The 13,620-nt window shown below is 45.6% G+C and overlaps 1 protein-coding gene across 15 annotated transcripts in view; it reads right to left on the reverse strand.

Moving 5' to 3' along the window:
- LOC119170694 (uncharacterized) overlaps positions 1-13,620 on the reverse strand; it is a 615,982-nt gene that overhangs the window by 17,044 nt on the left and 585,318 nt on the right. For 12 of the 15 annotated variants that reach the window (XM_075886872.1, XM_075886866.1, XM_075886861.1 and 9 more), the window contains 5 exons: positions 12,539-12,607; positions 11,015-11,095; positions 7,297-7,380; positions 6,573-6,776; positions 2,615-2,888 (listed from right to left, as the gene is read on the reverse strand). In XM_075886872.1, the coding sequence (XP_075742987.1) occupies positions 2,615-2,888; positions 6,573-6,776; positions 7,297-7,380; positions 11,015-11,095; positions 12,539-12,607 (712 nt within the window). The remainder of the gene's footprint in view (positions 1-2,614; positions 2,889-6,572; positions 6,777-7,296; positions 7,381-11,014; positions 11,096-12,538; positions 12,608-13,620) is intronic. The other 3 variants (XM_075886863.1, XM_075886864.1, XM_075886868.1) reach the window with 3 other exon arrangements.

The raw sequence follows: 13,620 nt of genomic DNA on the forward strand, positions 1-13,620 counted from the left end.
ACCTCTATTGAAAAAATACTAATAAAATCTTATGAAGATGCACTAGGGGCATAACCTGGATGCATCCCATCCTTATGCTTCTTCTTGACCAGCTTTCTCAGTCTTAGGGACGCTTCCCTATATTTATTTCTGGTTGCACTCTGACGACAGTCCTTCTCCCTAGCCCTCAGGGATGTGCTGCTGAATATCATGACATCCATCTGCTCTAGAATAATAGCAAATGCATTGACATTGCCCGTGTTGAAGTAGAGCTTCTGCAGCAGCAGCTTGCACAGCAAAAAGAGAATCGTGCTGCTCCTTTGATACCAAACTCCAAATTGAGGCTTTCGTGTGAATTTTGAGTCTTGCCTTGCTGGCATGCTGCCACGGTGCCGCACCACCCGACTCCGAAAAGCACCCAATTTTTTGCGCTGTTGCCGACACCGACAAAAGACCCTCAAGCCCGTGGTTGTCTCACAGGGGGCGCGCGTCGCGAACTTCACTGGATTCGATCACACCAGCGTCTGCCCGCACACGACCGGAGTCGACATAGCGCGCGCTGTAACCGTTGCCGATAACATCAGTGCGGTCGTAATTCACAAAGCGCCCGCTATCCGGGGAAGCCGCCTAACACACTTCTCCATTGATAACATCTTGCATGAAAAACCAGTTAAGACGACGTTATCAAAACGGCATTATCAAACAACGCCGGCGCTCGCTCCCGTGACACAGTAGCAGCAGTTCTGCCTTTCTTCTGTGAATGGCGAAAATGATGCTGCGATCGAAACTTTTTCGCACCGCCGGGCATAAGGACACGTTCGCAAAAGCGATACCCTTTCAAAATGGCGGTGGACACTGCCAGCGAGTTTTCCTGGCCAATCGGGAAGCGCCATTTTGGTCACGTGCGCTGCGCGCGATTTTGATTTCGCTTTTTCTTTTTGCTTTTGCGAGGGGCACATAGTTGTCTACCAAGAAAGAAAAAAAAGAGCTAGAAACGCCACCTTTCCAACAAGACCAAAGTGGCGCTCCATCAAGCGCCATTTTGGTCTTGTTGGACTTCAATTTAAAGGTCCGCTTGCGCGAAGTTGCTCTGTTTATGGGTTATAACTTGAGAAATAGGCGGAGTTTCGAAGCCAAACTTTGCTGACAGGTGCGGAAGGGCATAGGGAAAGCGAAAATGATGAGAGAGAAAATGTGATGTTTGGGCCGATTTTCGACCTCCAACCGCGTCCCCTGCCTTTCTTATTTTCGTGTTCTGCCATCTGCAGTTTTAGCAGGAGAATGAAGCACTGCAAGGCAATCCGGTACAACTGGCTGATTGATATGTGGGGTTTAACTTCCCAAAACCACCATATGATTATGAGAGACGCTGTAGTGGAGGGCTCCGGTAATGTTGACGAGCTAGGGTTCTTTAACAAGCACCCAAAACGGGCCTACAACATTTCCACCTCCATCGGAACGGTACAACTGGTACTGCTAGAACAAAAGCTTGTGAGATTGAAAGTCGTGTGGAGATCCGACCACAGTGTTTTGAAACTTTTCCAGTAGGATAAGGGCCCAGTGATTCGACGTGAAAAATAACGTGAGCAGCTTGCACTAATACTGTGTGGCTGGACTAGTAGCCAACGTCGCAACTAACTTAAATTACCAGCAATGGTGCAAGTTAGGACAGCCTTAATTAGCACAACCTTAATTAGCACGACATTATTTAACAGAGTCTTCTCTTTCTTCCAGTCTGCTTCTTTCTCTTATCTGTACCATTAATCTGGTCTGCACTTCTCTCTTGTGTTCTTGAGAAGGCAAAGGCATTGAAAAAAACGCCTAAAATTGCACAATCATCGTGCCAGCCTCAATAGGTGTGCTGGCCATAGATCTCATTATCTGCCAAATTACTGGGTGATACAAAAAAAAATTTACTATAACTGTCCTCAATTTTCGAATTTAGATGGCTAACAGAAAGCTGTCTTCATTAGCAGCAAATGCCAAAAGTGAAAAGAAGGCCAAACAGAGCGTACTGGCAGAGTTACTGTGACACGCGCACTAAACGTCACTTAGTTCTGTGTCAACGCAAACCCGCGGTACGAAAAGCCAAATCAGCTCTTGCCCTTAATGATAGATTCGATGATGGGTTACAGCCGATCATCGAATTTCAGCCGATCATCGATGATCATCGAAGCAGTCGGTTACAGCCGAAGAAAAATGCAAGCCACAGCGGTCACTGTCCCACCCAGGCAGAATTGGCATAAATGTCTCATTGAATTTGAGAATATCAGTTGACCCCCCACTTCTGTTCATTTTGCTAGTTTTTGGCTGAAAAATTTTTACTTCTTGGCTAATTCCATAAAAAAATTCCGACCTCACTGCTCCGCATAATGCAACGTTTCAACTAGAAATGAAGAACTTTCAAGTTATAATATGCGTAGTATTTGCATTAATAGCGAAATGTGCTTATGGTTAGAACGGAAATTGCCAATCACTGCTTTGTTACACAGATGAATGACAGGTGTTCGCAGTATTGGGGGCAGAAGCAAAAATTTATTCTTAGGTTGTAACCGACTATAGACTGTTTCTGCTCTGTGATCTCACGATTACCAGTACAAATGATGCTTAGTCATCAGCCTTCCTGCTTGCTCACCTGGTACAGACATGGCCCTCTGCAGTCGACCCTGCTGGGGAGGAGGAGGACCAGGAGAGGGACCCCCCCTGGTGGCTGGGGCAAAAGGAAACTGCTCCCCGAATGGCGACTGGTTCCGAGCCAGGCTTGCTCCCGGACTGACCACTTGCCGCAGGCCCCCTCCAGCCATTTGCTGCTGGGGCTGGGGCTGCCGTGCCTGGCTCACGAAGCGCGCCTGCTGCTGCTGTTGTTGCTGTTGTTGTTGCTGTTGCTGCTGCTGCGTGCCAAAGGTACCCTGCACGGGACACGTGCGCAATTATGAATCCTGCCTTATTAACGGGTGTCTTTATGTGACACCGCTGTCCGAGGTGTCTCACGAAAATCAGATCCCACAGAGTGGCAATTTTTCGAGTCATTTGATTGGAAAGAACAAGTGTGTTCAATTTTATTTTATTTCTCCAATTTGAACACGTCCATTCAATTTTATTTTTTTCTTCAATTTGAGAACAAGAATTTATTTCCACCTTCTCCCATATATCGATTGACGGTCATTTAAAAAAATATAGAAGCCATCTACAATCGAAACACATAGTAAATAACTTGCATCTTACATAAGTAAATTTGTTATATCTGAAAATTCGTTATATAGGTATATTTCCAACACTATATCTGTTGCAAGACAAGTCTTCATTTACTTCATTATAACCAATATTTTGACTGTCCAGGTTCATTATAATAAATTTTGAGGTACAGTCGACTCCTCTTAAACAGAACTCGAAGGTAATCCATAAAACTGTTCCATTTATCAGAAGCTTCATTTAGGCAAAGTAAACTCATTTAGTGAATGAAAAACTTTATTTAAATTGCAAAAACCTCACTTTACTCATGAGAATGAGTAGGAGAGAAAAAGGGGTGAAGGGTGGTTTGTTTGGCAAGCTAGAATTGTTTTTTCCCAAGGCACGCTCCCATGCTTGAGAAACTAGCCAGATATTCTGGACAAGCTGCATGTTCAAAATAGTGCCGCAAACAATCAACAGCCACTTTAGCTGATCGGTATGGTGGCACCACTACACTGGCAATATTGTCATCACAGTCATCGCTGGACTGGACTGTTGATCCTCATCTTGCACTTCGGCAATCACTTCCTCGGCAGTCTCTCACGACAGGTACGAACATTTTCATCAATTGATTCGTAGTCCTGCAGCGTGAAAGGGGCAGACGGCACGACCTTACTGAATACTGCATAAATGTGGGCATCAGCAGGGCTTCCTTCCTCATCAGGTACTGCTTCTTGCACTTGAAAGCCAGCATAATGAAAGCATCTGTGTATTGTTGTTGCTCTCACTTGCTCCCAGGCACGAGCCAAAATGTGAATGGCTGCCAATAAATCTATGCTGTCGCATTTCCTGCTGCCTGCACAAAGCAGCATTCGATGGAGCAATTGTCTGCGATAATAAACTTTAATGTTCTGAATAACCCCTTGATCCATCGGCTGCATCACTGCCGTTGCATTGGCTGGCAAGAACTCCAGAGTGATGGCTTGGAGTCTTTCAACCTGACCGTGGGGTGGGCACTTATTCATGATGAAGACAACCTTCTCGCCTTGCCTCGTAAATCTTGCGTCTTCCTCCCATAGCCAGTTTTTGAAAATAGCCATGGTCATCCACGCTCTTCCGTTCGCATGGTACGCAACGGGAAGGTGACAAACGCCTTTGAAACAACGTGGGTGCCTTGATTTTTCTATTACCAACAGCTTCAATTTCTCATCTCCTGCCATGATCGCACCCACCACCACAGTGATGCGATCTTTACTGTGTTTTCCTCCACTACAGGCTTGGCCTTTGAAGGTGAGAGCTTTATGGAAGCGCCTTACAAAAAAAGACCCATCTCGTCAACGTTGAAGACGTCTCGTGGCTCAAAGCTCATCAAAATTTCCTTAAGCCGTGCCTGTTGCCAGTCGGTGTGAACGTCCCTGTTGACTGCAGCACTCTCACCAAAGATAGCTTTGAAGACTAGGCCATGGGGTGTTTTGAAGCGGCTGAGCTCACTTCGTCGCTTAGGAAGAAGTTCTCAACATCTATTCGCATGGCGATCTCTCGGGCTTTCTGCTCGAGAATTAGTTTGCTTATGGGCAAATTGGAACTCGGTGCATGTTTGAACTACAGAAAAAGACCTGTTTCGAGTTTTCATAAGGCATCGTCCGCATTCACATCCCCATAGACGTAAAGGTCCCGTTCTTTAAAGCGCCTTCAATCTTTTCTCTGTCTTTGCAGGACCGCAACAGCGTCGATTTCGGGATGTATTTTTTCGCCACCTTCGTCTTGGGCAGGCCATTTTGATCGAGCTCCTGAAGAATTTGCAGCTTTTTTTCAAGCAAGAGTGCATGGTGCGGCCGCTTCCTTTCCATCCGGCTGAAATAACACCGTGATCTACCTCACTTAGCCGCACAAATAGGCCTAACACACAACTGACTCGTCGACTCGATTCCCACAGGTACCACAAGTGAGGATGGCTACTGGATTGGCTTGTCTCGAGGTGTTACCATGGTTGTGAGACTACCCTTGGCCTGAGCAAGTCTATGCTGTGTTTAGAGTTTGTGCTGTTTAAACGTAGGTGACCAGTAAGCACTGTTTCGATTAACCGAAGAATTTTACTACGCAACACATAGAAATTCAGCCACATGAGCCCATTTACTTCCGTTAATGAGGCATTTTTGTTTAGGCGAGTTTCGGTTATTGGGAGTCCACTGTAGTACCATCTTAGAAGCATTGTTCGTACGTGCCATGGGCTTCTTGAAGTGACCAGTTCCAGTTTGATGGGCAAGACTGATGTTAGTACATATTGCATAGTTTCCTCAAAATTATATATTCTGGGTTCTTCATTACTTGAAAGAACATACACAGGTGTGGAAGTGACATCTTGCTTTTTGGAGCAGAAAAAATGGTGCTTTGGAGCAGCCTCGAGTGTCTTCGGAGCAGAAAAAAATGCTACGGCTTATGGTTGCTACTGGTGTTTTCAGAGAAGACGCATGTTTATAACGACTCCTGAAGTATAAAACATCACTTAAGCATCTAATTATTATTTATTATTAAACATGCCGGATGTTAGTATACAGCTAGCACACAAGCGGTATAGTTGCTATAAATCATGAGGGGGGGGGGGGGGGGTCAAGAGAGTTCGGACTTTTGTTGTGTTCAGGTTGAGGAGGTCTCCCTTGCAAGTGTCCCACCAGAGATTTAGCTTTAGCACATGATATAATTGAGTTAACAGTTGCGTACCTGTCTTAAATGCTCTTCAACTGTGTGAACTGTAGAAATCGAAAAAAGGTGAAAAATAAAAAGACTGAATAGAACAATACAATTGCTCGAGCTCGGGACCCCATGCTAAATTTTAAATTTTATTGAAAGCATGATTTAATTTTTGTATAAATAAAAATACAACCCATATTAAAAATATGAATTGGACATTATGGCGTGATATGTGTCACTCCTTGAGATTTATCTGGATTTACGGCACTGAGTAGCTTACCGTACTAGGATGATGCTATACTAAGTGTACAACTTGCTTTTGGTTTCGCTTAGGCTCACGGGTGGTCCCATGATTCAACTTCATTCTTTTTAGTTAGTCAACATCCTTTCGGAGAAGGTTTGGAGCAGTTACCAGCAAATATTGCACTTTGGAGCCGCATAGAGCAGCATTCCTCTTTTGGAGCAATTTGAAGCAATTGGAGCAGCACTTCCATCACTGCATACAGTCACTCGGGTATAACGAATTACAAGCTATATCGAACATCCCTTTGAATTTCCAATGCAAAAGTATAAGGCTGGTGGACAAAAACATCGAACTTCCACAAAGCGAAACATCCGCTATAACCTAGGGAGTGCACTTTTGCTGGTCCCTTGGCATCCAATTTGACATGGGTCTACTGTACTAGTCCTCTACCAAGAGCAAAGATAGCAATGGACGGAGGACACTGCACCTGTGAGAGCTGGGCATTGAGCATGGGGTTCTGCTGCTGGAGAGAGGCGGCCTGGGGCCGTGGGGACCACTGAGGCGGCCCGTTGCCTCCGCTGGGAGAGCCCAGGTGAGGGGAGCCCGGACTTGTGTAAGGACTAGGGAAGCCGCCTCCTGGCTGCTGCGGCTGCTGGGGTGAGTAGCGCTGCCCTGGAGACAGCTGCTGGGGCTGCACAAACATTAGGTAAAAGAAAAAAAGTCAGCAGGGCACGAAATGCAGCCACAAACAGACAGTCGACATTCGCACAAATAACCATGCTGCGGAAGATGAAACTAACCGGGAGAGAGCATTAATTACAACACACAAGAACCAGCCTCTGCAAGCGCGACTCCTCAGAAAGGCATTACCTTCGTTTCGTTTTTCCCTTGAAGCATTGCTACACCCCAAGAACGTCATTGCCAAGAACGTTCGTTCAGCTGAGCTTTATCAGCTTTGCCTGTTCTGAAGTGACGATCCCAGGGCAGGCCTATGCACTTTATTATGATTGTGCTCTTTCTTTGTTTGAATCATGTTGTGCTGCGCCATCTCTATCCCAAATATTCCTCCCTCCACACACAGTTGCCCGCAGATTCTTTTTCTCTGCAGCTCCAGTGTGCCATTCTTTCAACCACACATATACGAATGAATGAATCGCTTGGCAGCTGAAAGACTACTAGTTGTGAATCGCCGAATAATCGGATGTACCTACCCTCCTCCTGGCCCTGGGTACCACTGTCCTATGTCTTCCAACGCTTGAAGGATTAAAGGCAACATCTGATTGTCGATTAGTCCACTGGTGAGAGATACATTTAAAAATGTAAGTTTCTGCAGTAAAGGACGTGCAAGGGCACTTATGTTAAACTACCCACATATTGCATCTCTAAGGGAGAAAAAAGAGAGGTCTATAAAGAAGATCCTAAGCGGGCCCTGCAATACTTTTTCAACATGGTCAGAAAAGGCTGCTGATCCGTAGTCCAGACCTAAGAACACGCAAGCTAAAACATATAAGCACATTGCATGGACCAGAATATAGTCGACTCTCATTAATTCAATCTCGAAGGGACCTATGAATTTTGTTTGATTTATCAAGAAGTTTGAATTATCAGAAGTTTGCAGATATACAACTCCAGGTGAGGTGACACCACACATTATGATTAGACATTAATTTTATCACATTAAAAGTTTTTAAAGTGTTTTTAAACCCTAACTGCATGTAATGAACAGAAAGCACAGGTGCATGTGCTTTCTGATCAGACTACTTAAAGAAATTGTGAATTAACTGCTTTGCTATATGTGCCTTCAAAACAAAGCTCTCTATACCAGTTGAAAAGCATCACGGTTTACCATGCGTGTGCTTCGTTTCAAACATTTGTTTACTAGTAAAGCCTTTTTTCTTGAAGGCCTGAAGCGCTTACTTTTCATTTTTAGACTGTCATGATTATATAAGCATGCAAATTTTTAAATAGTAGCGGGAAAGCAGCAGACTTTTTTCTGGTATGGAACTGCAAAAAGTATGAAATAATCGAATGATGAGGTTTGAATCAAGAAGCTTTTAAGTACATTGAAAGAATAAAGGGCGAACCAAAAAATGTAATTTTGTTTGAATTAACTGAAAGTATGAAATATGAGAGTTTGAATTATCGCAAGTCTACTGTACATATACTCTTAAAGTCAGCTAGAAATCGCTCCCTCTTATTTCTGCAAATGGTGCAATATTCCCAAAGTCACAGCTATTAGCCGATTTGAGCATCGTGAGATGCCTAGCTGTTGCTGCCATCGCAAGAGGCCACCATGTGCTCATTGCGTGCTTGCGATCACACTGAAAACAAGCCGCACGGGTGCTCAAGGTCATGTTGCGCACATGACAAAGATTCTTCCCCCCTTGCTATCCTCCCTTAATTTGGCTCAAGCTTGAGCAATTCTGAAAATTTTTGCGGTGGTTGTTATATGAGGCAATGTAGCACACCTTCAATGCAGCCATTAGCTGTTTACTTGGAAAAGTGTTGCAGGGTGCATTTATACTGCAGCAATAATTCGAGTTCATGAATAAAGAATTGCAAAATAAACTCTCAATGAGAAAGAAAAAAAAGACCAAACAGATTAAAACTTGATAATTTCAGATTTTATGGGGCCATAAAAGAAAGATAACCAGGTGGCGAATAAGTGAGGGTTTCAAAAAAAGATGAATGTCTACAAACGAGAGAGCAAGATTTTAATTACTATGCAAAGTTTGTTGTTTTGAATTAAAACAGCGTCGAGGTGGCAATACTTGTCATTTCACGACTTCCTTCACAACGGGCCCACCTCCAAGACCCATATTACCCTCCCTACTACCGCCACAACGCGCACATCAACGCTCTGTTCCCAAACGGCCGGAGTACAAGATTCTCGTTGCAATTCAGTAAATGCATCGCTTAGGTGGCTCTGAAAATAGCAGTTTATAAAAAATTGATAATTTGACGTGGCCGGCATTACCCATTGGTCAACAATTCGGAGCCAAAAAGTCGCTTATTTTGTTTTGCAGGGCATTTTACTTTCTGCAATGATGTCTGCCTTAATTGCAGCTAATGTCATGTTGTCACTGAAAACACCGATGATAGTGTCATCAGTGCCCACGTCATCTCTGAGCTCGTTGCCTGAGTTCTCGTTCTCGGTGACGTAGTTGCCAGAATCCTCCGTAACTTGACAAATGATTTCATTATTGGTGAAATCCACACACAGCTCAAAGTCATTGTCAGTGTCGGCAAAGCCCTCAAAGGTTATCCCAGCTTGAATTAAAACACCGGCAGCACATGGACCGACGAAGACAGCGTCCCCAGATTGAAGTTTGTCACACACGCTGATTGCTCTGGGCGAGACGGCCGCCTCGGCGTGGAGTGTGAAGCCCGTGTGGGGAAAACAGTTCAGGAGAGTCTCCTCCACAACCACCTTCCATGAGTCTGCAAACATGCTGACGTTGCCCCTGAAGTCAACAGCGTAGTGTTTCCCACAGTTGGAGCACCGCACCAAGCGGCTGAGCACGTGTGATTTGTAAAGATGCTTCAATTTACGAATCAAGCGGCTGAGCACGTGTGATTTGTAAAGATGCTTCAATTTACGAATCATGCTTTGGTCCATCGACTGCAGGTTTGCTGCGTTGTTCGGTGGCAGAAATTGAATATGGACAGCCTTTAGGTCTTTGATGTGGCCATGCGCAGCGCAGTTATTTACAAAAAGCAGGACTTTGATTTTGCTGCTCGAACCGTCTGTCCAGCTTGCGCTCGTACCCTTCGAATAGCTGCTGTGTTACCGATGCCTTCTTGTTTGCTTCGTAGAGAACAGGCAGAGTTACTGCCCCCTTGAAACATCTTGGATGCTCCACCTTCCCTATTACGAGCAACGCAAGATGCTGCCAATGAGAACAGTGAGCCGCTCCTTCCTGCGCTTTTCGCCATGGCAGGGGTCCCCAGCAAATGCAAGTGTTTTCTCTGGCGGCGATGAAATAGACAAAAGCGATGCAATCGCCAAAACCACTCGGGCGCTTCTAGAGACACGCATGTGACCCGTGGACACTGAGACTATGCAGAAGCCATTTTTTGCCATGCCCACTGCCACGCACACTTTTTCTTCCCATCTTCATATGACCCAGCACTTGGCTTAGTAAAGCCCATGCTATTTTGAACTCTGTGAACCTGAGCAGGTCGCTGACCTTACTCTTAGGTACTAACCGATGCACCAAGGTACTTACCGATACACATCACCAGTTCGAAATCCACTGGCACTCAGTGCACACTTCACATTTACATGCGTCACAGTTAGATGCCTTGGCAGACATCGCTTCGTGATTAGATGTAGAAACTGCTTCGAAATGAGTTGTTCAAGTTTCATTTCTATGGATCAGTCAAAGTGACACAGTACACCAGTAAGTGCCACGCACTCGCAGAGCTTGGCCGTACTTTGAAACAACCATAGCGCAGTAGAAGCGGTGCTTTTCTGCATATAGTTAGAGTGGACCGCACACGGTAACGTAACGGTGTCTCGAGATAACTCGCAATTGTAACAGTCAAGTACTTTTTTTTTTCTAAAAATGCGCTGAGGCAGTTCAACGGAAGATTCATAATCCGTGATGGTACAATCGGAAAAACGGGTCAGGAATCTAAAGTCTCCTGAGTAAATCAGGAGAGTTGGCCGGTATATGTGGTTGGTACATGATTGAGACTGGAACAAACAGAGCTAGATGCGGGATAGTGACAAAAGGACAGACAGGGTGCAGGTGTTCGCCGTTCCGTGCCCTGTTCGTAGTTCTTTCACCATCCTATCTCAAGCACTGTATATTCCCATCTTAGTCTAAGATACGTTTATTTTTTAGATTGCTCAGCCCTAGCCCACACACGTTAAGATTTCGCATAATAGGACACAATGGCATGATGGCCAACACGAGGGCTCACCTGTTGCTGAGGGGGACTGAGCACACCCCCGAATCGGGGAGACAGCTGCTGAGGCGCATCTGCACCCGAAATTCCACCTCTCTGCACACAAAGCAACAGAGCAGAAAAGATTAGCTTTTCATTGGTTGTCCTCCGTGTGCCTGTCACCAGCATTTCATGTCATGTTGCAGTGTTTTCGACACGAAGAGATCCATGCAAGGCACTGTACCCATTCTCCTGTACCTCATCCTTCCATTGCATCACAAACTAGATTGTGCTAATAAATGAGTACGTCACAAAAACGCAGATCCCTTAACCCAGCCTCCTTTACTTCGTCTTCTATAAAAAAAAGTGCCCATTACAGAAACTTCACTCACTCTAAACAGATGCACATATCTCGTTATTCTGAATAAGTTTACTGGATAACTAAAACCTGTTATGCCTAGTCATCCAACTTCTAGTGAAATGCAAGCAAGCTGGGGAGAGCGACGAGGTGTCTGTAGTCGATCCAGGCTGCATTGCAAGTGGGAGGGTGCAAGCGTGCCCACCAAACAACTCGGCCCCGACCACTACGTACTCCGACAACTCTCGCAAGCAGTTGCATGCAAACACGACCATGTTCACGGGCCGAACCGGCCAGTTATCTTCGAGCGGTCATTTCGGTCACCAACCGAGTGACCACGCACGCAGAAAAGCTGCCTCACCACACTTTTTATGAACTTGGCCTCTAACCTGCCCCAAAGTACTCCAAATAGGCAACTGGGTCACTGCGACACAGCCCCCTGACTCGGCCAAATGTAACTTCGGCAGCTATGCTACAACACTACTGCACACTGAGAAAACTAGGCAAGACTTTCATGAAACAGATTTAAGGCTTGTCACAATAGGTGTGGACGGCGCACCTGTTGGAAATGACACATTTGCCATGCACAATGAAATGTGTAATTAAAGAAGTCACCTGCAGGCAGCTGGTGCCAATGTTGGTTAAGAACAGGACAGAGAACAACACAGACTGTACAGTGCAAAAACAGGCCAACAGTGCAGACAAAACACAAGCAAGATGCCGCAGCTATTCTCAGTGGTTGAGGCACGCACAGATCAAGCTCTTTCTCCCTGCTCTTGATTCAATAATTTACGTCCGCAACTGCAAGCGCCAAGACAATGCAGCTTGCCAGCACATTGGCCAGCGACTCTGCGACAGCGGCTGAATAAGCGGCTGACACAGAGTGTCTTCGCTTTGAGGGCTCAGAGCTCCAAGCATTTGCTAATGTCATTCTGGCTGCTAATGCTGCGATGTTAGTGACTGAACACACACCATAACAACGACCCCCCACCCCAATTTTCTACTGAAAGCTACGAGTGCAGAGCAGTTGGCTCGAGTTTCAACAGTGTTCTGCGTAGTAGGCTTAGGGCAGCGTCTCACTGCCCGACCTAGTGGCTACCAGACAGACGTCTTTACCCATCCCCCTGGGGAGTTCCAAGCGTTGGCAGGAGCGTAGACAGGAAGCAAGCGCTCGAGTAGGAAAGTATGTGGGTGGCACGCACCGGTCTGAACATCTTCATCATTTTCTCCTGCAGGTCCCTGCCCTGTCCCTGGCTCAGGTGGTAGCTGTGCTGCGCAGCACGCATGCAATGGGCCCACACTTTGGCTCACGATTCTCTACACTTCCACAAGTAGACACCACTCTTCCAAGCAGCACTCGAATATGTGCATATAACAACAGGATTGCCCGCATTTGCGGTAACTGTTTTATGAAGCTAGCAATTCCTGCTAAGCCGCTGCAGCATTTTTCGCAAACTGGCCCAGTGAGGCTCACTGATACTAGAGAGTTTTAGCAAGCCGGGTGTTTCGGTACATGCAACGGCATTTGCGAAATACTGGGTCAACCTGCTTTCCATGTTCTATGAGTGTTCACATCGAAAAGAGGCAACACATTCAAATACACTGCTTGCGAAATTTATACAATCACAGCATGAATCAAAAATTTACACGGTTTATCTCTGCAGGCAGTTTCAGCCATGCAGATAGCACTACTATCTCATGATAGCACTACTATCTAACCCTCCCATAATCTGCGAATGCTAACAAGACAAGCTACCACTATACCGTATTTACTCGCACAATCCTCGCACTTTTTCTTGCGCAAAACAAATGAAAATTCAAAACTTGGGGTTTGAGAATTGTGCAGGGAAAATCAGCATTTCACAGTCTTAGGTCCACGGAAGACCCGACGTGTCTTGTTGGTCGCTTTCAGCAGCTCATGCTGTCGTCATCGGTAGCGAACACAAAGCTCGTAGACTTCGAAGTGCCTGACGGCGGCCCTGTTGCCGTTGTTTTGTGCATGATCTATCACTTTCAACTTGAAAGCAGCCGCGTAGCTTTTGTATTGACCCATCGCATCACTACAGAATGGACACAAAGTACGCTGCACGAACTAGCACCAGCCCGCCGCAAGACATACTTGCCACTTCAGCTTGGCTTGGAATGGGGCTTTGTGCGTTGAGAGTATACATGATGCTTAAGAGAAGGTGGTAGGCTGTCATGCGTAATCATCAGTAGTTGGAAGAAACAGACGACATGACTGGTGCAATTTTCAGGAATTTACTCGCGGAAAAAGAAGATCGTA

The sequence above is a fragment of the Rhipicephalus microplus genome, chromosome 2 (assembly GCF_043290135.1).
Source record: "Rhipicephalus microplus isolate Deutch F79 chromosome 2, USDA_Rmic, whole genome shotgun sequence".
Lineage (NCBI taxonomy): Eukaryota > Metazoa > Arthropoda > Arachnida > Ixodida > Ixodidae > Rhipicephalus > Rhipicephalus microplus.